The 26,498-nt window shown below is 42.9% G+C and overlaps 1 protein-coding gene across 3 annotated transcripts; it reads left to right on the forward strand.

Annotated features, from left to right (window-relative positions):
• The first annotated feature begins 266 nt into the window (after positions 1–266).
• stxbp5b (syntaxin binding protein 5b (tomosyn)) lies at positions 267–26,423 on the forward strand. Of its 3 annotated transcripts, XM_076107544.1 has the most exons (30): positions 267–779; positions 2,031–2,128; positions 5,921–6,002; positions 6,898–6,998; positions 8,091–8,225; positions 9,842–9,905; positions 10,773–10,856; positions 11,944–12,067; positions 12,257–12,335; positions 13,544–13,698; positions 13,795–13,867; positions 14,234–14,381; positions 14,522–14,589; positions 14,727–14,767; positions 15,942–16,162; positions 16,427–16,611; positions 16,942–17,067; positions 17,307–17,458; positions 18,184–18,267; positions 18,742–18,804; positions 18,902–18,958; positions 19,057–19,104; positions 20,442–20,492; positions 20,724–20,855; positions 21,655–21,894; positions 22,739–23,096; positions 23,191–23,356; positions 24,488–24,599; positions 24,816–25,036; positions 25,138–26,423. In XM_076107544.1, exons 1-30 carry the CDS (start codon positions 633–635, stop codon positions 25,177–25,179), a joined length of 3,657 nt encoding a protein of 1,218 aa, XP_075963659.1. In that variant the 5' UTR covers positions 267–632; the 3' UTR covers positions 25,180–26,423. The 3 variants fall into 3 exon arrangements, with proteins under 3 accessions (XP_075963659.1, XP_075963657.1, XP_075963658.1); XM_076107542.1 differs by lacking the exon at positions 18,184–18,267; XM_076107543.1 differs by lacking the exons at positions 18,184–18,267; positions 20,724–20,855.
• The last annotated feature ends 75 nt before the right edge of the window (positions 26,424–26,498 follow it).

Raw genomic sequence — 26,498 nt, forward strand, 5'->3', positions numbered from 1 at the left:
ATTTTGTAACATCTGCCTCTTGGGACTACAGATGAAAAATAGCCTCTTGGCTTTAACTCTGGCGCATTTACAGCAATGCATTTATTAATGTGCACTGTCCCTTATCAAATAAACCAATAACAAAAAAATAAAAACAGCGTTTCAAAACACAGAATACAACTTCTGGTTTAAAAATGTTTCCTATCGAGGTCACAGAATGTGACAGGTCACAGAAAACAGTGCAACACCGGCTCCAGCATCCGGGTGACAGCAGAGCGCAGACTCAATCCCCGCTGCAGCTCACTGCGTTTCCGTAGCCGTAGTTTGTGAGCCCTGACCGGGGAAACAGCTCACGGAAACGATTGATCCCGATCGAATAACGCGGAAAAAAGCTGGCGACATAAATGGCGGATTGACACTGATGTCGGAAAGGACTCGCTGTATCAATGCTCGTGACTCGCGTGCTTTTGGGAGAGTGCGCTGGCAGCAACACCCTCCGTAACATGTGAGATGTATACAGAAAGATATTGACTGTGCGTAATATCGGCTAACTAGCTAGCAGCTCCTCATCCCCGCCGCACACTTCTCTATCCAATTCATGGTAGCGAGCTTGATCCGTTTTCTCAACCGTCTCGCGTCGGTACCGGAGTAAAATGAAGAAGTTTAACATTAGAAAGGTGCTGGACGGCTTGACAGCGGCTTCTTCTTCTTCCTCCTCCGCAACTGCCCAGTCGGGTACTCTTAGGGAAAACGACGCTATCCAGGAGACTCTCCAGTCGGACCATTTCCAGCTTTGCAAGGTGGGTTTCTCTCTAACATATTAAAGTACAAGTGTCATTAACAGGGAATTCATCTTAACCATTGCCTGCCTTGCTCGGCCGTGTCCCACGGTTGCATGTACCCAGGATGTCTCTCACAGCACCATGGCTGTTTGCATTGCACTGAATCGTCGCCTCAAGTCACTTTAAGTTAGCTATAGCTAACCTGATTAGCTCTCTGCAGTTTGAAGGGAAGAGCATTTCGAGTTAAAGAATAGGTGCACATTTCTTTTAATACTACACTCTCGTGCCCTGATGTACTCTCTGCAGTAATAACTGCTGTCCCCTCCGGCTGTGCAGAGATCCCCCCCCCCCCTCATAAAATGATTAAGAGATGGAGGACACAATCCACACTGTCCTGTGGACAATGCATTTAATTCAGCTCAGTCCGAGTGTGTCAAGTTAAATGCATTCAATTTGAGTCTTTTTTTGCACATTTCCTCTGTGTGTTCTCGGACAGTGGAGCTAAAAAGACGGTAACTTTGGCAGATACCTGTCTGTTCGTTCAACTGAAGTCTGCACAGGGCTGCCAATTTGTCCCCAAATGCAAGACTTAAAAAAAAAAATAGGAAACCTATGCTTTAAATCCCAGCCTCTCTGGTCAACACACACACAATTTGAAATAAAACTGGTCTACTAATCTAAGCCCGATAGGTCTGGTTGGAAAGGTTTGTACCTGCGTTGGATAAATGTGCTGAGCAGCTTGGAGCGCCGGCCCACCAGCTCCTGCCCCAGCTGGGAGCGGAACAGGTCAGGTCCCCGGGGTTAACCTGTTACATAACACTGCTGCAAGCCGCACAGAGCTTATGGATGTGACGGGCAAGGTTTTTCCAACCCGAAAACAATTGAGTTATAGATGCCTGATGATGATATCATCTTGGTGGCTGGGGGACTGCAAGATCCTGGCAATGAAGTGCACTCCAAGGCTGAAAATGTGAGCCGTGGGACGGATAAAATGAATTTATTACTGATGTTTTACTGGATTGAGCTTGCACACACGTCAAGCAGATATCAGGAAAAAAATATTCCAGTCCCCGTTTGCACTAATGTTTATGCTTTATCTAATTCATTTTGATAATGAGAGTCATTTTCCACATTGATGGATTACATTTCTAGGAGATTATGATGATGGTTTATTTTTTTCTTCTTTCTCCAGTGAAGCCAGCTTGACTGTGTAGCAGATGATTGATTAGCTGACTGGAGGTCTAATATAAATTCTGCTCTTTCCTGCAGACTGTGCGTCATGGCTTCCCATATCAACCATCCTCGATGGCTTTTGACCCCGTGCAGAAAATCTTGGCCGTCGGGACCCAGACCGGAGCTTTGAGGCTGTATCCTTTCTTTTTATTTTTCATCACGGGAAAATGAAAATGACAAGACAAGGAAAGTAAAGCTCGGATGATTTCAGCGATTTTTCAACATTCTCCACTCCCTCGTGCACACTCGTACAAACATAACGCACACACACCAGAGCTATGTCTTAACTTCCTGTCATCCTTTCAGCAAATGTCATGCGATCAAGTCGCCTTTCAACATTCCACAAAGTCTGGGGAATTTAAACTGTAAGTGACCTGTCTTTGCCTCCTGTCATCCAACACAACAAAAATAAAAATCCGAGCAGCACAAAGAGGAGGAGCAGGGCCTCGGAGGTAGACATTAGCTCGGATGTGTTTCTGTGCAGCCAGCAGCCTCCTTCTCCTGGAGCACCCAGGCTCATTAGTGGCATCTCTGCAGTAGCATGAGCAGCTCCTCTGCCATATGCCGAGGAGCCAGCCTCATCAACTGTGCTGCCCAGTCTGTGCCAGAATGCCACTTCATATGTGCTGTAAACATCACTGGACTCACACACACACATTCAAGCTGCTACAGTGCCGTATGACCCCTCGGGCAGTTGGGAGTCCGTTTTGTTTTTGTATTCAAGGATAAAAATGTTTTTTTACAGCTAACCAAGCAACTTCCATGAGTCACATCAACCAAAAATAACTCCTGGATTACAGACTAGTCAACACTGCATGTGAAAAGTCTGGTCATATCCATGTTACGCTGCTTACACCATGTCTTCAGGGTTGGCCTACTTGTGTGTAAACACAGGGTTTCCCTGCGCGCTGGTATCTTGCATGGGAGGCCCATCTGCTTTATTTCGGGTTTTCCATTAGAAGTGGCTCCATCCTCGTCTTTATCCACTCTCCAGATTAAGAGAGCGTGGTGTTTACAGGGTAACTCCCGGAGAACACACGCTGCTTCCATGTTGTCCAAATGTGCAAGGTGGAGCTGATGGGATTACTGTCATTCAGGCAATAGGTCCATTTATCAAAAGACAGGCTGTATTGATCCGCCTCATTGCCCCCGGAGTTTGGAAACACTGCCACAGCTCAGCAGACATAAGCTCAATGAGGTGTCTACAAGCAATAAATGTCTGCTTTTACAAGATCTGTCTCTACTACAGTGTTTTAATCAGTGTGCTACTGTAGTCAGTCCCCTGCTCCCTCTAATATATGTGCTCTTACATTTTGGCCTCTGCTCCGTGTCTGTTGTCGGAGCCAAAGCAAAACAGCAATTAGTATTTATTTGACCTACATGGAGTCCAGTGGTGGCAGGAAATGTTTTGAAATGTTAGAACTGAAAAGGGGAAAGTTTAAGGTTGTGCAAAATGGGTCACATTGCATTTGAGCTTATTAAGCTCTTGCAGCTGACTGGTCATGTGAAAAGTCAGAAGTTTGTTTTCCATTGCAGAAACACACCACTGGCCTGTAGCTTCCTCTTCCTTTGGCTTCAGCGAGACTTCAAGAACGGCTGCAGAGAACAGCCGCTCTTCTTGTCATGATTAAGATAACTTCCTGTCGCGATGACTATGATATGACTATCGGTTGACTAAAGCTGCTGATGCTGAAACGCTGGGGTTACCCATGTTGGTTTACCACATGGGGGAAGTGTTGATGTTGAAAGGGGGGGGGGGGGGGACTTCAGTGTGTGATGTCTTAAACTCACAGGTACAAGGTTGAGAGAGCAACATGTTCAATATCTATTTCTGAGATGTCAAAGTTGGATTTTCTCTTATGCAAAGAAGTTAATAGACAGTAAATAGTAATACAAATGGGTATTAAATAATGCATGTGACACATGGAATGTATTGCAGTTTGATTATTCTGCAGATTCATTTCTAGATTAATCGTTTGATATGAAATATTCAACAAAAAGAAGAAAAAGGCCCAATCCAATTTTCGCAAGTTGACGTAGACAAGTTGACGTTGACCAGTAGACATTGCTTGTCTCGTCCAACCAACAATCCAAAACCCAAAGATATGGAGTTATCTATCAGTTTCAGCTCTAAAGGAATCATTTATAAAATTGCAAATCAGTTGAATCTCATCACATGACCAAACGATGATGACAGGAACTATTATTTGAACATGTGTTGCTCACAGCGAGATATTTAGTGACACGGCGGAGCCCCAGTTGACTAGTGTGACACAGCTTCCTCTGCTCGCACAGTCCTAGGAGCACATGCTCTACTCCTGACATAAAGTCACGAGTAGTGTAAAACCGCCTCAGTTGACAGTTTGTATTTGTGGCCCACATGATCCTCGTAAAGGTTTTGATCGTGAAGCGTAAAAGGAAGCACCAACAGAATGCTCCACTTGCCCACCACAGTGATAACATCTTAGTCATTTCCTGCTAGCCTAGAGAGTAGCTTGGCTCAGCAGCACCATTAACCTACATCCTACATCAGAATCAGGTCACACTGTAGACACCTGTACATTCACATACACCGATGAGTTAACGCACACAGAAAAATGGACGAAAACGGCTCCTTTGCGTTCACAGTTATAAGGCTGTCGAAGTGATTCTACTCGATGCCAGCAGTATGAATACACTACAGCGTTGCATATTAACATTTCTCCTCTTCAGACTGTTGCTCTGTTCTCATTTATACATGACCACAGGCTATGAAACTGACTTAATGACTCTCCCCCCTCCGTTGTGGACCTGTGGAGCCGTGATGTCCGTTAATAATTCTGACAAATGTTGTACAGAACTTGCGGGGCCAGGAGCTAAAAGTGGACGGGAAAGGTCACGGGTGAATGTGAGTTCAGTTGCCAACAGCCCCCGACTGGCGCCGGCTTACAGTCTGAAAGTCTGTGTCCGCCTCTGTCCTGCAGAAAGTGATGCCCACTGTTGAGAGCATGTCCTGAAACAGCCTCCTTGCAACCCCGCCTTAGTTTGTTTAAGGCACTGAGGGATTGTTTGATCGCAGCTCGGTTAATCCTGTTCACACACATTACGCTGTGTCAGCTGGAAAGGGACTCAGATAGTGAGCACAGCCGGGTCCGTCTTTGGAGCGTCTCTCTGGCATGATCGCATTAGGAGTGCGAGAGACAGTGCACCCTTTTGGTCTTCTTGTAGGCCATTTCGTGTGCGTCGAGAGATTCTCTCTGTGATTAGATCTCGCGCTGCTTCCTTCTTCTTTTGTGCTCGTGTGCATGACTGGTGCAGATACTGCGTGGCTGAGAAAGTGATTACAGGCTGGTGGAAATAGACAAGCTTTTCTCCTCATTGTGCTCCTCATTGCTGGGCTGTGTGGTGAAAGTATTCGGAGGGTTTTTTGCAGGATACATTACCGTCCTTGTGGCTACACTCTCCTTTTTGCCACGCATGCAATCATTGGGGTTTCCTCTTTTAGCTCACACACACAGTTCAAATTGAGTCCCGACATCTACTCTTGCCTGGATTGCTGGCCCGGCTGTTTTTGAACGGACAGATTTAGCAGGCAGGGATTCTCCGACATGAACGTAACAGTCCTATAGAGAGCGGTGGGAGTTAAGTTTATCATGCTGTCGTCATAATGGCTGACGCATGTGCATAAATAAGGCAGACGGGGCCCACGGACTTTTATTTATAACTCGCTATTTTGAGGTTTCATGTTGAATGAAAATGTCAACTTACATTTAGTTATGAGAACGAAGGGAACCATTTTTATACTAAAAACACCTCCAGTAGGCTGGAAATGATTTAGTAAATGATCTGTAAGTATTTATTCAAACACACATTGTTCAGTTTTACAGGTTTTTCCTTCACATTTCTGCATCAACTGTCACGTTTTCCTTGACTGAGCTGACTTTTAGCTTTGGCCGGGCGGGTGTGGAGTGCTACTGTCAGCATGAGAGCGGTGCGGCTGTCATCCAGCTCCAGTTCCTGGTCAACGAGGTCTGTTGTCATTCCCTGTTCCTTGTTTCCTTGTTTGCTTTTCTCTCCACCTTCTCCTCCTCACTCCTCCACTACAAGCCTGTCTGCTGTCACGTTTCTGTCTATCCTTGTTCTTAGTGGGCAGGCACCACAGACACTGGTGCTTATCCAATGTTTGCAGGCCATTAATGACCTGTAGTGTGAACTGTGCTTCCAATGAACACATTGATTACACAGGAATGTTAGTTTTGTGACCTGCATGCCTATATAATGCCGCCATAGTTGTGTGCTCATGATACAACCACATAAAACAGGAAGCACTCAACCGCAATGATGTTTTGGGACAGATCATAAAAAGATATAGTTTTGCGTATCATTCACATGCGGATGATATTCAACTCCGTCTTTCCTTCAAACCCAGTGAGGTTTTCAAGTTATCTCGGCTCCTACTGTCTCAATGCCATTAGGGACTGGATGGCAGACAAGTGTTTCCAGCTCAATGCTAATAAGACGGAGGTTCTGGTTAGAGTGTTGGTCCGCTCTCCTCTGCTGCCCACTTCAACCTGTGTAAATCCAGGGGTAATATTTGACCAATCCTTGTCGTTTGACCCTTCATGTTAAGCAGCTGTCTAGATCTTGTTTTTTCCACCCAAGAAATATTAGTAAATAGAGAACTATAGTATCAACAGCTGAACTAGAGATGATCATACATGCATTTATCTCTTCTCGCATTGATCATTGTAACGCACTTTTCTCCTCACTCAGTGTATCTGCTCTTAACCGTTTGCAGCCAATCCGGAATCCTGCCGCCAGATTATTCACTAGGACGAATAAATAAAATATAAATATGCTTTTCTTACTTATTTACTTCTGACAACCCCCCCCCCCCCCTCCTTGTTTGTGACCCTGCACACAGGGGGCGCTGGTGAGTGCCTTAGCTGATGACAGCATCCACATGTGGAACCTGAGGCAAAAAATCCCGGCAATCCTGCATTCCCTGAAGTTCAGCAGGGAGAGGTACAGTAACTTCTCTCTGCTTCTCCGTTTGCAGTGACGCTGTCGCTCTGTGAAGCGTGAACAGCTGGCCACACGCTTCTCTGTGCATATTGTTAGCAGTGTCGTTGCCATCAATGTTTTTGAAAAATATTGCATCGGTTGTCGTCTTTTGGTTCCGTAAAAACTTTAGCAAAACGGGCAAAGCGAGTTCACGAGGTCGAGTTCAAATATTAGCGCCTTCTAGCCAATGAGAATGTAGAATACATTACTGGGAACTTTATCTATGCATGGGGGAAATGTTCTACTCGTCTATCCATCGACCATCATTTTCAGACCATTTTCTTTCTACGGTTTATGATAAAAAAACTGTACTACATTTCATTTATGTAACATTTATCTACCCAAAATCAATGCTTGCGATAGGGACTTAAAGAAATAAGAAGAATACAGTCAAAATAAGAAACCATGAACAAAAAAGGGTATATAAATGCTTGTATACAGACTAATAAATAGCAATATAAATGAATATAAAACTACTGTATGCGTCCAGCATCACACTGCACACAAAGTTAGCTTCTAGCTGCCGCTTTGTCAGGAGTTGGTAGCGACCGAAAGAGAGTTTAATGACTTAAACTCATCAGGTGGCTCTAAATATGACCTAAATTGAATAATTGCGTTGCTTGTGTCATTCACCATAACAACATTGTAAGCTGATGTAATATGTGTGTTTTTTATTGCCACCATGTGGTTGACAAAATCAATTAATGTAGCTTCATTTGACTATTTAAGAACACATTTGTCATCCTTGTTTAGTAATAAAAAGTCAAACGCACTAATCCGTTAACGTCAGCCGGGTTCCTTTGACACTGTAAATGTGGTGCGTGACTGAATGTTTCTCTTCCTAGCGGTTGAGAAAAGACGGCAGTGTTTACTCTGCTATTCCTCCCCACCGATCTATATATAGTCCGGCTTCATTAGTGTGACACAGAGCAAGGCCTTTGTAATTAAATCTTAAGTCACTCGCTACTCCTTCCAGTTGCAGCAGCATGATTAGGGACTAGAGTCATGAGATAATCAAAAGCCTGGTTGTGACGGATCCTGATCTCCTTGCAGAATCACATACTGCCACCTGCCCTTCCAGAGCAAATGGCTTTACATCGGCACAGAAAGAGGAAACATCCACATTGTCAACGTGGAGTCCTTCACTCTCTCAGGCTACGTCATCATGTGGAACAAAGCCATCGAACTGTGAGTCTGTATTGCACAACTGTCTTGTTTTTCCCTCCCTCGCTTTCTGCCCATTTGCATATCTTCTCGGTGAGTTTGACACTCGACCAGGAAACTCTGAAATGCAAAAGGAATGCTTGCAGATACAGCGTGTCCTGTTGGCGGAGAAAGCCGCAGCTACGATCAGTGCGAGGGCGGAATGGAGACGTGGTGATTGTGCCGTGCCAGAAGTTTGACTAGACTTCTGGAGGTGTTTGCTGCCTGATTTAACGAAACATCTGCGATAGGAAGTGCCCACTTGATAACCCCAGTGGCCTATACTGTGCCACCCACTCCCCCGTGTAAACACCCACTTTGAGGATCACAAGGAATTCTACATCACATCCTGTGCGTCGGTAAATGTTTCCTGCATGGTCCAGATGTAACTCGGCAGGAGGTAGAATTTGATTTCGGTGGATAAAACCTGCGTCACCCAACACACAGTAAGGCTTACTCATTTTAGTGCCCGATTCTGTGCATGAAATAGCACTGAAAATGAAAAGAAAGTTGCTCTTTCTAGGTAATTTTTGTAGCTCACCCACCAGTGAGCTAAGACAATTAATTTGAGACAGTGACTGGCAGCTAAAATTGGAAGTAGAGTATAAAGGTGCGTGCGTGCGTTAGGCTGCTCGTGAAATCTGATAAATTGGTGCTCTGACTCCCAGATCTAAAACGGCAAAGTGTGCCATCAGCTCAGAGAAAAGTCTCAGAAACAGACGGCGGAGACGGGAAATGATTTTTGTCTGTGTGACTGTGAAAATGATTTTAGGAAAACATCTGTTGGCTGTAGTGTGAACATCAAAACATAACATTTAATCATTTCCTTGTAGAAAAGTTGTCCGATCTCTGGTAGCCATGTATTTTCAACGCACCATCGACACCATAGTGTTCTTAATCACACATGTATTCTGCTCATCATAACTTAAAACGGTCCTTTACATTAACGGTGTGTCGTACGGTGATTACAGACCGGACTTCATATTCCAGTCCATCCCTTCCTTTTATTCACCGCCACATCTCTTGACTGTATCGACTCAGCAGCAGCAATGAGATCATTAGCCGCTGGAGCCAGACCACATTCAGAGGCAGAGACACTTTCTTTAGGCCTCCACTCCCTCAGTGGCCCTCTTGCTCTGTTGCCACGGTGATGCTGTCTCCACACACTATAATCTCTCAGAGACCCTCATGTGACCCTCTCTCTCTCCCTCGTATGTCACGTCTCTCTCTCTCTGGTGCACTGATGCACATTTTCATCGTATATTCTCGCTTATTTCAAAGATTCTGGCTTTTATTCTTTTGTTCCCTTTTGCATTTCTTCTCTAATTGCCTCTCTATACGTCTCTCCCTCTAAAAGCTATATTATGTCACTATATATATATATATATATATATATATATATATTGGGTGGTGAATGATACTCGTATATGTCCTTTAACACCCAACGCACATCACTCCACATCTGTCGTACTGCTCCTTTGCAGCTGCAGTTCCGTTGTGCTTTCATAACTACGATATAGTTCTTGATTGATTGATATTCTTCACCATACTCACTCTCTCTGTGTCTTATTGTTTCTCTTCTGTCCCTAAAACTTGCACAGATCCACCAAGACACACCCGGGGCCTGTCGTGCACATCAGTGATAACCCCATGGATGAAGGAAAGGTACTGATAGTTGACCACCACATCGCCTGTGGAACAGAGATACATTTCTACCCTGAGACTTAAAACTAAACTGCACCGTTTTCTTGTTTTTTTTACCCTGTGGATATCTGCTCCAGTGCAGACGACACAATGTGAATACGGCTTGTGCAGCTACAATGGAGAATGATGGCAGAACATTTTCAGCTAATTAAAATGTCAATGCTAAACATCAGGTTTTGGTGTCAAAATCGGGGAGAAAAGGTTTCTTCCGAGACTAATCGTTCACAGAAGAGATGCTGTGATCTCAACAGTCACTGTAGATTGTGGCAGTTACCATATGCACGGCCTACTAGGGCTCGTAAAATACATAGCTAATTAGACCAATGCATCATGTTTATGCTGCTTTGAATATTTTTTTTAATATTTTAAATATATATATTTATGGGTGTGTGTGTTTTTGTTTTCATTTTATTTATTGATGCAATCTCATAAGAATTTTTTGGAAAATAATATGGAAAATTGGTATACCATAGGACAGCAACAAATATGGGAAATATTGTTTTTTTCAGTAGATCTTGATTTTATTATTAAGATTTAAAAAATGATTTCAAGGAAATTCCTTTGGGAATCATCTACTGAATACTATCTGTGTGTTAGGAACTCTTTCCTCTATAATTATTAACAAATTACATAATTCCTTCACGGACAGGTCGTAGGACATGATTGAGAGATGATCAGTGTAATAAAGTGTTGTTAAAGATGACGCATGCTTTGATCATCACAGACGGTGGTGGTGCAGCCGTGTGACCTCCAGGCTGAGTTACATGTGCAGAATGTGGTTTCACAGAAATCAGCTGAGCTCTGCTTCACGTCTCTCTCTTCTCTCAGCTTCTGATTGGATTCGAGTGTGGGATAGTGGTGTTGTGGGATTTGAAGTCCAAAAAAGCTGACTGCCGCTACAGTTATGATGAGGTAAGGCATTTTTTCTTTTTCCTCTTTTTCTCACTGTTGTCCCTGCAACATGTCTGGTCTTGTTATGTTGTGTTTTCTCATGAAACCTGAAATAGCTGCTCATTGGGCCCTTTTGAGGTGTTGTCTCAAGTTCCTTTTGTGTTTCAAGAAGCATTATCTCAAAGCATCAAACCTGCTGTAGCACTTTAAAGGCATACTTTGCAGGAATTGTTGCTTACTGTTTGTAAAACAACATCCAAAGTCGACCCCTTTTCCCTCCGGCGTAACGACACCAGGATCGCACGCCCGCTGACCGTGGTTGCCGGAATACAGCCAAGTGTACCTGAGGCGTCGCATGCGGCAGCGAACGTGAAAGCCAACCCAACGGATTCACTCTCGTTTTAGAAAGCCGTTTGTCCGAGCACAGTAAAATAATAAGAAAAAAATACAGATGCAGCCAAACAGTTCTAGTGGGTCTTCAGGGATAATTGAGAGGGAATACTTTTGCACGAGTCTGTACATTTTGGGGGTGAAACTCTACCTTTTAAAGGATACGTCTGGTCATATTTTACATTTTTCTAATTGTCATCCCGTGAATCAAAACCCATGAAAAGACCTAAACTATCAATGAACGGATCCTACAAACAAGCAAAGCCCGATATATCTTATTCCTCTGTGCCATAGAGCCCATTGTCGTCCAAGAACTATTAAACTGAGTAATGTGTTCCTTCATTTGATTAACTCAAGCCGATCCCACATACAAACACACTTGCATGTGCACCAAATGTGTAAACTTAGTCCCCAACAAATGTACGTCCTCCTGTTGAATCGCTCAGCTGTTTTAGGAAATAATTTAAGTTGAAAGTACAAATACTTGATCCACTTTCAAAGACTTATGTCTTCAGTAGGACCGGATGGGCGTGGAGCTGAGAGCCACAGACAAAGTGTTGAGAGACCGACTAACGTACTGTTTGTTTTGATCTTGTCGTGGGATTTGTTCATAATAAGAAAAGCCCCCTTGTGCTTTGAATAGGTTGCACACAGAGCCTCTGCGGATAAAATGTGCCTGAACTTTACTTATCCCGATGTGCTGCTGCGTGTCTTTCAGGCGATCCACTCGGTAGCCTGGCACCATGAGGGTAAACAGTTCATCTGCAGCCACTCTGATGGCACGCTGACCACATGGAATATACGAATCCCAGCCAAGTCTGCACAGATCATCACACCACATGGTAAGAGCTGTTGTGTGTGTATATACACACTTGTATTGTTTATATGTTACGCACGGATGTATTTAATAGAAGCCACCTATGTCTTTAATACATATTGTAGCGTGTGACTTCCTTGTCCGTGTGTGTGCAGGAGCATCATGTACATTATATGTATTGTAATTCTGCAAAATACACTTCGACCCCCACTAGGAAAGCAGCATAAGGATGGAAAAAAGCCAGAACCATGCAAGCCTATCCTGAAGGTGGAGTACAAAACAACAAGGGCTGGGTAAGTGTGGTGGTAGCAAATCCACACCCATCCTGTGTCTTAACCGGCTGGAGTTTGCATCCATATCCTGCACTGAAAGTGGCCTTTCCTGTTATTGTATCGCAACAGGCCGGTCATGTTGACAGTGTCCTACTGCTGCTGGAAACTGGGTGGGAAGCTGGGAAGGCTCTGTCTAATTATTTTTACGTTCTCACCGGCTTTGTGTTGTTGTGATCATTAAATGAATCATGACAAATGATGAGCTGTTCCATTCAGGTCACGTGTTAATTGTGTTGTGATTATCATCATTATCTGAAGAAGGTCACCAAGTACAAAGACAAAACTTTTCTGTGAAACATGTCATAAAACATTACCTAATTCACTGAAGCTAATCTAATTATCCCCTACCTTCTTTTTTTTTTTTTTTTTTTTTTTTTAAGGACATGGATTAATATAGTCATTAAAATTAAAAAGTAGGCTCCTCCCATCATTAATGCTCTTGAAATGGGGGCAAAGCATCTCAAGAGAAATAGGGACGAGTATCGTTAGGATCTTATCGATACTCTTATCGGTTCTTTTTCATTCACCATATAATTGCTTTTTAATATATTAGTTGAAAATATTTAATTGAGAACATAATTAGAATTAATTTATATTTTAAATAAAACTACGTTCTAGAGCAGCAACAGCAAAGTCACTAAGCTAAACAGACTACCTACGGACAGCTTTTGTTGTAGCAGCTAGTGCACTGTGCTTGTTTAAAACAGTCGTGGTGTACGAGAGACGGCAGACGGGAAGATTGAAATATCACTTTTCTACATGTTTACATGTTAATACTTGTTGAAGAGTTGTATCAATAAATGATCGGCTTTTTACCTGCGATCGTCTTATTGCACTTACTGTGACGTATGTTGTCGGAGGAGCCCCGACACATAGAGCAGAGGAGATTCTGCAGCGTGATAGTAAATTACACCAAAACGTTAAAAAGAACCGGTAAGGTCGGAGCTCATCAACACTGCGGTCGTTAATAATTTAGCCCCGGGGCCCGTTTAATACCGGGCTTCAGTCCCAATCCCTACAGTGAAAGCACAACAGTAAAATGTCTGTGTCCCTCTTCACCCATTTAACACAGATTGGACCAACAAACTAAAATTGTATTGAATAAACAATTTGTGTGTGTGTGTGTCTGTCTGTGTCTGTCTGTGTGTCTGTGTCTGTCCTGAACTCAGGGACCCGTTCATGGTCCTGTCTGGAGGTCTGTCTTACGATACCGTGGGGAGGAGAGCCTGTCTGACTGTGATGCATGGAAAGAGCACTACCGTCCTGGAGATGGACTACCCCATCGTAGATTTTCTAACGCTGTGTGAAACTCCATATCCTAATGGTGAGCTTCTGGGTTCTGTTCTTCCGTCTCAGAATCTGGAGTAGCTCCCTGAAATGACGTCACGTTCATTTTGTGTTGTTTTGGTTCTTTTGCCAGACTTTCAGGAGCCTTATGCTGTGCTGGTCCTCCTCGAGAAGGATTTAGTTTTAATAGACCTCGGACAGATCGGGTAATTATTCTGCTTTCTATATATAGTTTAGTTAAAGTATTTCAACCACATTATATTAATATGCAGTATACAAGAGATACTGCTAATTATTTTAGTCACTCATATGACCGGTTTGAATCGCATATTTCTAATGCATTGCAATACATTTTGAAGTAACGATTCCAGACATTTTTGTTTGAACATTAAATTGAATTTAAAGAAATATCAAAGTCATTTCATGGGACATTTAAACTGGTCAGAGTATTCAACACCATTGATCGGCAGCAAGCAAGTTGTCATTTGCATCTCAAGTTGATAGACGAGCGCAGTTTTTGAGGAGCTGGAGTTGGTTTTCAAATCTAACCTAATGGCACATTGTCTTGACAGGTACCCGATATATGAGAATCCATATCCTCTGACTATCCACGAGTCACCGGTGACCTGCTGTGAATACTTTGTCGACTGCCCTGACGAACTTATTCCTGCACTTTACTCTGTCGGCAGCCGGCAAAAGAGACAAGGTTACAGCAAGAAGGTGAATTACTCCTCCGTGTAATCTGTGTTTTAAATGCATTGGAATTGATTTTGGAGACGCGTGTGTGTATGCTGTTAACCTCGTAACACAACTAAAAGAAGCATGTTTTCTTTATTTATTTATTTATTTTCGTTTTACAGGAATGGCCTATTAGTGGAGGAAACTGGGGCCAAGGCACTCAGAGTTACCCAGAGATTATAATCACTGGGTTAGTAACTCATTCTGAATGAAAGCATTAATTGATTTGTTGTTTTGATTCACATGCAAACATGCCATTGTTACAGTGGACAAATTATATAACATTATTTTGTTTTCTTTCTCTCTTTAAAAAAAATATATTTTCAGACATGCTGATGGGTCGATCAAATTTTGGGATGCTTCTGCATGTGAGTAGTTTTTATTTGTTTTATTCAGTTCAGTTGTGTATAACAGAGCTGCCTCTGTAATGTGACCGATACGAGTCATTGTTCTGTAAGTCTCAAGTCTTTGCACTCATTTTCCAAGTCAAGTGCCGAGTCCTAAAGAATTTGTATTCATTTGTTAAAACAAGTGCGACTGAAAACCTAAACATAAAAGAGCAAATTGGGAGAATTGCTGGGAATGAATGTTGTTAATGTTCGCTGATTAAGGAAATGAAGGGAAATTAATTTATTTGTGACACACCTTTTAAATAAAATACTTTTTAATCTTTGGCCTTGGGGCAAGGTATCAAGTGTTTTCAAGTCAAAAAGTGTCAAAGTGAAGTCATAACTCATTGGTGTTAAAGTGTCAAGTCATCAAATCTGTGACTCGAGTCCAAGTCATGTGAGTCGAGTCCACATCTCCGATGTATAATCCTTTCTGACGCAGGTTCGGTGCCGTAGAAGTCTACAGTTAAAAACGTACATTTGTACAATCAACGCAGTAATCAAACACGTATCCGTATCATCAAGTCAAATATACATTTTTATAAAACACTTGCCGCTGATGTTTGCACAGATGAAACCTTTAAAGCCAGTGCAATATACAATATGAATACAATACACAGTTATAGTGTATTGCAGTAACTATCAGGCCTCCTATCTAGACTTGTGGAAATGTTTGATTTACAGATAAAATGGCCCTTTATGCATACTCCATTCAAAGTTAGTAAAAAGGAAAGTATCATGTTATGCATCAATATTTTGGCAGCAGTTTAGGAGAGAACGTGTCTGTTGTTGTTGTTGTTGTTGTTGTATTTGATATCTATCTTTAACCAGCTTCTGTAACTTAAGTCATTCTTTCCTCATAGATATGAATACTAGCTTTACGTAGTCATCGGACACAATAGATCAAGCTTCCTGTTGCCACCGCCATAGTAAGCTCTGAGGCAGCTTGCTATGCTTATTAAGCATGTGTACACACAACAGTGTCATCTGCATAAATAAACAAGTTCACTCCATGACACTGTTTTTAAAATCTGTTTGTGCATAATTCAGAAGAACTAATCCAGGTGGCTCCACCAGTGTGTACTATTGAGCTCATGTACTCATGTATATCACCGTACCTGTCGTAACGCCCTTTTTTGCACTCTTCTCAAAGTAATGCTTCAAGTGCTGTACAAGCTGAAGACTGCCAAGGTTTTTGAGAGGGCTCGCGGTAAGGAGGAGAAGGCCAATACAGAGATAGTCGAGGAGGACCCGTTTGCCATCCAGACCTTGTCCTGGTGCCCTGAGAGCAGGATGCTCTGCGTGGCCGGGGTGTCTGCCCACGTTATCATCTACCGGTTCAGCAAACAAGAAGCCACCACTGAGGTTGTGCAGGTGAGTAAACAGTCAGTCAGAAACATGCAGAATTGTAGTTTTGCACAAGTATGAGTCATTGTTTAGACCTTGAAACTGTTATCTGTTATAGTTTGATTTATTTTCTGGGACAGTTGGACAGTTCAGGGCATGACGGGTTTGGGAAAAGATGGTTCTGGCATAATTTCATCCAAGGCCAGAAGAGATGCGTGTATTTTTAAAAGGTGACCCGTGAAAAACTTCCAAAAACGAGCCTTTTTGTGACCTATTCTCTCTCGCGTTTAGCTTTTGGAGGTGCGGATGCAGTGTGAGTTTACCGACGGGGAGTCCCCTGATCCAGGAGGGGAGCAGACCCCCACCCTGCCCACCCCGGGATCTTCCTCCAGCCCTCAGGAGAGTGAGCCTCCCACTCAGCCCTCCACAGGCAGCAACTCCTCCGACGGACCCAGGGACAATATACCATGCCTGCAGTACGGACAATTACGTTTTCTTGTTCTGTTTTGCAAAAAGGTTGAACTGGGGGAAGCAGGTTGTCACTGAACAGACCAATTTAAGTGAGTGATGTAGTCATCCATTCACTCCTTCCAGCCAGCTGCTCAATCCTTCACAACATCAGTACACCAGGGGGGGAATAATCCTCTTTTATAAAAATGTTAAAAAATGAGGAACATGTTTTGACAGTAAAACGGTGGAAGGGGGAATAACACTAATAAAAAAATGATGATATTGTCAGTGTGGCTTACCCAAAGGGTGATAATTCATTCCAGTGTAAAGTGCAGCCTGCTGTGTGTTTGATGCAGGGTGCGGAGCTCCCCGCTGAAGCAGTCTCCGGGCTACCAGGTGGAGCTGGTGATCCAGCTGGTGTGGGTGAGCGGGGAGCCTCCTCAGCCGATCACCAGCCTGGCTATCAACTCCTCCTACGGCCTGTAAGTCTACGCCGCCAGCGCACTTGTTATTTTGACATGCCATCACGCCATTCTATGCCTACAGTTGTCTTGATAGTGGGCGGTTATCCATCTCCTGTATTTGTTCATCCTGTCACACACGACAATAACACATTTATATGGTGCAACTGTAAATAGAGATGGCCTGTATCATAGCTAGGAGGTCGGGGCCAAAACGGCATCTGAATCCTAACTCCACCGTGTCCCTCCCTGTGCTTCAGCGTGGTGTTTGGAAACAGTAACGGTCTGGCTGTGGTCGACTACCTCCAGAAAACTCTGCTCCTCAACATGGGCACATCGGAGCTGTACAGCCCGTCTGACCCCTACCAGAGGCAGCCTCGCTCCCCACGCAAAGTGCGACAGCCCTCTGGAGGTGAGCTGCACTCCCAACATGTCTGTCTTATGTCTTGTTTCTCTGTTGGTCACTCTTCATAGATAAGGCAGCCCTGACTAACATGATTAACCCTGGAATACATGCTTTGTCTGTTTGTTACTCGCCCTGTATTTCTTTTGCTAAAGCAGTCTTAACGTTCAGCTGAACGGCTATTGCTCAGGCCGTTAGAGGTGAGTTAGTGAGGCGGGACTGACTCTTGGCAGCAGCCTCGACTTAGCACCATGAGCACCGCCCCCTGCAGTAGCTCCTGTCCCTCAACAGGGGGCATCACTGACGGATTCTCCATCTGTTCAGTTGGACAGACCAAAGACGGTGAATGCTGCATCAGTGCTGCAGTAGCGTTTCCTTTTGATTCCGTTTTATATGATGAAACGATACGTAGTTCATGTTTATTTGCTTGTTTCTGTCTTGACCTTTTACTGTGTTTTTGTCATTCACTGTTTGAATTCATTCTTTTCAGTCTCAGTGACCTGGTGATAGATTCAGCACTCTTTTATTTGGGTTTTCTGCCATGAAAAACAAATTTTCATGTATGCAGACTGCAAGAATATTATCTGATATTAATATTTTTACAGTTTCATTTAAAGTGGAAATCGAGCAGCACGCCTCTGAGACTCTTTTCTTTTCTTTAACACTTACGATGTCCTGTCATTTTTTCTGTTTCGCTGTTTTTACTGTTGGTCTCTTTCTGTGATTTGGTAAAGACTTTCCAACTGGCACGTCTTGCATGTCCAGACTTTCTAACTTGTATTCTGAGTCTGTGAAAAAACTACGTTCATCCCACTCCAGTAAGTCATGTTGTGTCTGAATCTCTCTCTCCCCCCCCCCCCCCCCCCCCCCCCCTACCGTGTTGTTTTTCTCCTCCAAGCCTCCCCTCTTTCTCATAAAGATACACTCCCTGACTTTGATTTAGCACCCCCGAAGCTCACTTTTCAAAAAAACATCAGCAGTGAGCCGGGAGGAAATTTTGAGACTTGAGGGGACAAAATCTGGTAGTGTATCTCTTTAAACCATGCCACGTATTTCACCAGACAAACAACAGTTACACCCTGAGTCAACAGATTTGTGCTAGGCTTGTGAAGTGAACTCAAGTGTGGCTTTCACTGTACGGGTAGATGTCCCTGCCCTTGTTCAAATATGACCCTTTATTGTTGTCAGTCTTTGGACTGTAGGAATTAGCATAGCTGTAGTAAGCCTGTCTGAGAGTAGCCCAAGAGGACTAATTCTGCAATGTTTAATTAAAACCTTTGTGGCTCCCACAGCAACCTGTGATTCAAACGATGGGTCCAACACCTCAGAGGACCGCTGCAAATCACCTGCTTCAGGTAAGCCTCCCTGAAGCCCGAGTGCTCCATGCATACAAAGAGATCCTTTTATCATTATGAAGTACATCTTTTTCAAAGGCTGACCTTTGTCACGTAGGATCTACCTCACCTTGCAATTCTGATGATGAACGAAAACAGAACTTCATAGAGAAGGGTACTGTATTGTTAAACGCCGCATGTCCCCTTAAATGTAAGCATTCCAAAAAAATGGCTGCAGATATCTGATTTGTCTTTTTTGAACCTTATTTCCAGTGAAGTTCAAAAGCAGACGCTTTTCCAAGACGGTTGCCAATGACTTTGGTACTGTATCATCCAGATGTATTCTTTCTGATCACTCACTCTTTCTCTCTGAATGACGGCGTTCTGACCTCACTGTGCCTCAAACCTGCGTCAGTCTGTGCATCTTGTGCCAATGAAAGACAGAAGTGAATTCAGGAAATGTGTTTAACTAATCATACGGTTTGGGGATTTCTGAGTTGATTTACGAAATGAATCGGGATTCTTTATTAAATGCATGACAGGACGTCTTTTGAATTTCAGGCCTCAGATTTTCTATGCAGACCTTTGACAAAATGCTGCCGGCTTTTGCTGCTCTGGCTTGTAAATATTATGCCCAATTGGCAAACGTTGCTTTTTCCACTGAACTCAAAAGCATAGAAAATCTGCTTCATGCCTTTTTCTTTACGTTACTAATGTCTAACCTTGTCACTTAAATGTTGAAGTGAATTATGTGCCCTGTTTGTAGACATTTGCTGTGTGTGTTTTTGATTCCAGGGCCTCAGTTCAGCGCTCCTCCTACTGTCTTTGCATAACTATGTTCACTGAATTGCAATTACCTTACTTCTTGACTGCCTCTTGCTTTGTTTGATATTGCAGGCCCTCTGGTTGTCTGTGACGCCTCTCAGCCTTATTTGTATTCTCAGAGTTTCTCTAAGCGAGGTTATAGACTGCAACGGACAACTTTTCTACTTTATATTGGCAGCACTCCAACAAAGTTAAAAGTACGACCTCAAGTCAATTGAAATGAGAATATTTCTCTGAAAGAAATGCAGTGTTGTTGTACACAGTAAGAGTTGTCCCATGTATGGCATAATGTACTGTGTGTAAAGGCCTGTCACGGTCAACAGAAGTGATTGCGATAAACAATATTTTTGTCATTTTAAGACCATTTTATGCCACTGATATAATAATAATATGATAGCATGATAATGCAAGTACACCCTTTCAAAGAGCATTGGACATTCTGACTTTGACATCATGTTCGCTAAAATGTTCGTGACATTCTTATGTAAACAAACGCACTATATCGAGGTCAGAAAAATGATCGAGATCATATCCATGTATCGTACGATAAGTTGATAACGTAGTTATCGTGACAGGACTATGTATTTATGCACTTTATGTACAACAGTTGTCCGTCAGTGTATCACCACTCTTATGACTCGACAGCCTCATTTTTGATTGCGCACTGATTTGCACAGTAGCAACAATGTCACAGATTGCTGTAAATGACTGTAACGGAATCTTTGAATTGTAATTTATTTCAAAAACCTTTTTTGATTTTTCACAAAAAAACATTTCCATTTTTTAGCCATCAATCTTTCCTCATACAATATGAGTATTTGTTTCTGTTACAGCCAAGATGTCACGGAAAATTAGCTCGTCTAGCGAGCAAAAGACTGACCTGGGTAAGCCAAAACATCCCAATTTTAGCTTCCAAGAACTTTTACATTTCTCTGCAGGTGTTCTTTTGTCACTTGAATCTTCTTTCTTTGTATTAAGTTCACAGCTGTAACGTACTTATGTGAGAGTACTTTGAATTGTCTAATAGCATTTTGGTGTGAATGTGAGACTCCTGTTGTCTTGGGATGTTGTACTGTAAGTTGAGACGAACACTCTGTCTTTGTTTGCACTGTAAGCAAAGGAGAGGTCCAAACAATGGCGCTCTGTCACGTTTAAGAAGCGCATTTGTTGTTTGAACGAAGGCAAGGCGGCAGCCAGGATGACCCAGAAGGGGGCCGTCTATAGAACTGAATCAGCCCCCAACTTCTGTGAGTGGACCAGCCATGGTCTGACTTGGGCTGAAGTGGGATAACTGGTACTAACCCCCCACCACTGCTGGGACTTTTGCTCTGAATTGGTTAACATGACACTAATCTCTCTCACGATGATTGTTTCGTTCTTCCTGAGAAAGCTCCGCTGACCTGACTGACGTCAGTGTTAAAAAAAAAAAAAAAAAAAAAATCTTGATTGTTCTCGTTTACAGTTTTTCCTTGTGAAGAACACACATGATGGGCGGTGTGTTTAGCCTTCCCCTCTGTGTCACGGATCTTTTTGTGTTTCTGTTGGGATCCCTCATTAGCTTTTTAACGAGGGTAAAAGCTTGTGTTTCAGCTGCCGTCAGCACAGTAATGAGGCATGAATAATTCTTGCTCCTTAAATACCAGTCCTTCCTTGGGAGTCCCTGTAGTACTACATGCATATCTTGTGCATTTTTTTCACATTGAGAATGTTGTTGTCAATTTAATTGCAAAAAAAAAAAGTACATTGTGGGAAGCATTAAAAGAAAATGTATCCTTGGATGTAAACTGTGCAAGAGCATCTCAATGTCAAAAAGCTTTTCGGTGATGACTAGTCTGTTCTGGTTTACTTCTATGAAGACGTGAATATGATTGATGTGCTTCACTAAACATATAGTAGCAGAGTTTAACTAACATTTTAACTGAGTTTTGACCCAATGATGTCATGCCATAACATCTCTAAGTCTTGATTAAACTTCTTTACCTCTTTCCTTTCACACAAATCCTAATTCCTAATTCCCTGTTTTTTGTGCTCACTCCTGCTGTCCAGATACCAAGGATAACTGTTTCACCCGCTCGCGTAGTTCAAGTGTAACCAGCATAGACAGAGAATCTCGAGAGGCCATCTCCTCCTTTCACTTCTGTGAGAGTTACCCCAGGAAGACGGACAGCGTGGTGGGGCCCTGTCTGCTGGTGGGAACCACCCAGGGCACTGTGATGATGGTGGCCCTCAGCCTGCCGCCCGGTGGGGACCAGAGGCTGCAGCAACCAGTCGGCGTCTCCTCTTGTGGTAAGAAGTTGAGCTGTTCTTGAAGTAATTCACCACCAAGTAGGGATCTGCATGTGAGTGGGGAAACAGAAAATGTAATTACCTTAATAATGACGTCTATTGACAAGCAGTTGGAACTGAAACATCAGTACTAGGACTTATCTCTACTGCGGAGCCGTCACTCCAAGCCACTTAAAATCACACTTTACTGACACACACGAGAACGCTAACTATGTGCAGCAGGGATTCAACATTTTGGATGAAGATAAAATACAGTATTAAGTAAAGTAGTATTAATATTTAAAGCTCAGAATGACCCTTTCTGGCCTTTGTTGTTGGAATGTCTCGATGGTCTCTTGCGCTGTCATGAGTTAAGATTTAGGAAGGAAGTGGTGGAGACAGAGGGGACATTGGGGTCACTTGAAAACTTGTGTGTACGGAGTTTTCTTTCCACAGTGTATGAGCCGAAAGATTAGATCAGATTCAGTCTAAAGATTCAGTTCCAGAAATCTTTTTGAAGTTGGTATCAACAGTATCAAATCCCCACAGACGGCGTTTTGTGCTGTAGAGCAGTATATATCACTTTTCAAGCATAATTTAAAAGTTCAGTACAATATCAGTGAATCACATGACGGGGCATTTCAACTAAAACCTTAAAGTTTGGGCTTCAAATGCATTGTATGCTCATCATGTGCTGTACCCCTTTTATAATAAATGTTCTAAATAATGAAATCCAACTTCCCTCGGTTGTTCTGGTTGACCGTATATTAAGGATTGCAGCACTGAGTTAATATTTGCTCGATATTCAGTAGGCAGTGTCTGATGCAAATGAAAACAATACCTTTTTGTAATACTCGTTCTCCAGGCAGTATGGTCGAACTCAAAGGAGGCATTTTGACTATGGCCCTGTTGGACGCCACTGGAGCTCTGCTGCCCCCTTCCTACGAGCCGTGGTATGACCCAAACGCCTCCGATGAGGAGAAGGAGAAGAGCCGGAGGCGCAGGCCAGCCTCCCCTCCATCGTCTCAAGAGGGCCAGGATGCCCAGTTCGCTGTGCTGTGTTCGGAGAAACAGGCCAAGGTGGTGGCCATGCCCTCCCAAACCCGCATCTACAAACACAACATCACAGAGACCTCCTTCGTGCTGAGGGCTGATGTTGTGCAGATGGCCGGAGCTAACTGCATTGCCTGTTTCTGTGCTAACGGGCATATCATGACTCTGAGGTATGACTTCTGGTAGCTTCAGCGCATTTGCGTAGCAGAATTCTTAAAGTCACAATGGGGTCTGAAATAATGTCTGTTCTTTGTATCGTCGCAGTTTACCCAGTCTACGGCCTCTCCTGGACGTGAACTACCTGCCGCTGACAGACATGCGGATAGCCAGAACGTTCTGCTTCTCCAACCTGGGTCAGGCCCTGTACCTCACCTCCCCCACTGAGATCCAGAGGATCACCTACAGCCAGGAGACCTGCGACAATCGGCAGGTCAGATAAATGAGTCGCACTGTGAAAAGTTTGGATTCATCTTTCATTATTAGATCCAATAATTCTAAGTGTGGAGAAAAGGCTTTCCATTTATGCTTTGAGGAAACAGTCTTACAGTGTGTGAGTACGGAGAACTTCTTGAACAGTTTGTGGCGGGCGTAATGTTTAATATTGCACTCGCAATTACAGTGTAATTTTAGGATTATTCATCAATCTTCTAATGAATCGTTGGGCTTCCAGACACAACACCAATTATCTCTTCACCAAGCGTCCTCGGAGGACAATTCTGGGATCTGTTGTTCAGATTTAGCATCAAACGAATTACGGAGGAAACGGGGGCATTCAAGAATGAATATTCTTATTCAAAGCACTTATTAAAGGATAACTCTTTTATTTTTTTTAACCTGAACCTGTTTTTGTGACTAATGGGAACATTTTTTTTATTGGTCCAGTATTGAGGGAGAACGCTGCAGACGTCGGCTGCAAAACGAGCTGCATTGTAATCATATCGGCCAATTCTGCACCATCGATTGTTTTTGCCTACTGACAGGCTCCTATTGTTATGGACAGGACCGTACAGAGGAATATATTGTTTTTCTTTATCATTATCCGCTTGATCTAGTCTGTTCGTTGTTGTGTCGTGTGACTTGTTGCCGGAAGACATTGGTGGAAACATGAGTGACAGTTGGAGACAGGAATGCCGGGGTTGTCAGAGTTTGTTGTGTCGGAGTACAGAAAGCATAGCTTAGTGTTATCGCAAAGAATTTCAATGTCATGGCTGAATGTTTAGCAGATCTCAACAATGTAGATGAGACGCAAGATTCTCCTCCGAGCAAGACTCTGTTAGACACAATAACAAACAGGCTGGATCAAGCGGAGGTAAAGAAAAATTGTTTAACACTGGATCAATTTTTTTAAAACTAGTTGTCCCTATTGGTCACTTGGGAAAATAGCCAATGAGGTCACAAGTATTACAATTGTAGTTAAAAAAATAAATGGTTCTTTTCATTTACATCATTTCATGCCCACTATTAGCACCTGAAATGGTATGGTATATACCTCATAGGTCAGTCTGTATCTCTATAGGGAACATATTGATTGAAATAGACATGATGTTTATGTCTTCCTCAGGAGATGCTCAGTGAGTTATTTACCCCCGTGGAGACACCAGAGGCTCCTAACAGAGGTTTCTTCAAAGGCCTGTTTGGGGGAGGAGCTCAGTCTCTGGACAGGGAGGACCTCTGTGAGTAAAGAATGGCCGAGTGTCAATTTCAATATATATATATATTCTGTATGATTCTGTTTATTTCTGTTGCCGCTGGTTAACCAAAGACACCGGTTTGGGAGACTTTTCAGTTACAGGACAATTAACCATCAATGAGTGATTTGATCTCATTTTGATCATGGATGTCGGATTTTATTAACACTTAAAATGGATTTCTCTTTTTGTCTTTGGTAGTTGGGGAAACAGGTGCTGGTAAGGCCTCCCGTAGCCTGGCCCAGCACATCCCTGGCCCGGGGGGCATGGAGGGCATGAAGGGAGCAGCGTCTGGGGTTGTGGGAGATCTGGCCCGCGCACGGATAGCTCTGGACGAGAGAGGCCAGAAACTGGGCGAGCTGGAGGACAGAACGGCTGCCATGATGTCCAGCGCAGATTCATTTTCCAAACACGCTCATGACGTACGCACTTGTCATTTCTTTGTACACTTAAGAGACTGTTTTTTCAGGTTAACTTCTTTTTATTTTGACTCTCATTTTTGCTCTTTTCTTTCGCCCTCCAGATGATGCTGAAGTACAAAGATAAGAAGTGGTACCAGCTCTGATGGCAGCGTGTGGGAGCATTAGACTCTGTAATCACGCACACCAGTATCTCTTCTTCTCTTCTCTATTTCTCTCCACGGGGGGCTCTGCTCAACAGACTCATGCTTTTATTCTCAGCACAATATCATACACTCTGCATTGCCTCAGCCACCGGAGGACTGCCGCGGAGGAGACACCGGCCGACCCGACGTAATGAGAATGGAAAGAAATGGAAGAAGAGAAGCTGTTAGGAATCTCTCTTTCCATTTCACCTGAGAGCGATGACGTTCATGTAACATGTTTTCACAGAACAGGAGAGAGGTGACCTTTCATATCCATCAGTCATGCACTCATATATATATATATAAATAGATATGTCATATATATCTATATATATATAGATATATATAGGTCATATAGATATACACACACCCTGCTGTTTTGTTCTGAAAGAGGAAAAACAATTCTGCAAAACATGTACTTTGGTGGCCTGATTGCAATTGTTCTTTTGTGCTTTCTCTGCCCTTTAATTATGATGTCTGTCAAACACAGTGGACTTAAATGAGGAGACAAGTCTGATGACCCCCTGTCTTTCATGTCTCATGAAGTCAATGAAGATGTCCGTTTCTATAGGAATGATTGGATCAATGAAGGACTCGCGTCTGTTTGTTTTTTCCCTGGTTTCATTTATTTTTAGAGTTTTTGTCCTGTTGCCAGTCTGTCCAGAAAGGGCCTTTCTAGCACTTAGAACTGTAAAAACTAGACGGGGAGATGATAAATCTATTGCCTCTCACCGAATAAGGGCTGGTAGTACACTAGTTCATCATTCCTTTTTACAGCATTTTCCAACCGAGTTGTTTTACGTGAGAGAGACAAATGTCTTGTTTTCTGAACAATCCCTTTGGTTTTAAATTAGTTTATTTATTGGAATAGTATAATATATAAGAAGTAAAATGAGTTTGTATGTTGGGCATTGAATTTTTTTTGTTTTGTTCCTTTTGGTGAATTAAATGCGCAAAAAAAAGTGCTGAAAATGTTTACTCCTGATGAAGAGTTTACGCTGATCTATCAGAAAAATGAAGAGTTGATACACTGGAAAACCCCTGAAGGTCTTCTGTTCTTCTGTCTTTCAAGGGGCTGTAGCTGAGTCATGTCCAAGAAGAAAGATGTGTTGAAGGGCAATACAAAGATTGTCCTTATCATGATTAGCATAAATGTATATTTTGGTTACAATTCTTATTTGTTTGTGATAAAGATTCTATCTATACACGGTTATTCACATTTATTTTTGGCATTCTGTCGCAGCTGATTTTGGTCTCGTTTCTCGATGTGTAGGGAAAGA

The sequence above is a fragment of the Anarhichas minor genome, unplaced genomic scaffold (genome assembly GCF_050575085.1).
Source record: "Anarhichas minor isolate MPS153535 unplaced genomic scaffold, ASM5057508v1 ptg000040l, whole genome shotgun sequence".
NCBI lineage: Eukaryota > Metazoa > Chordata > Actinopteri > Perciformes > Anarhichadidae > Anarhichas > Anarhichas minor.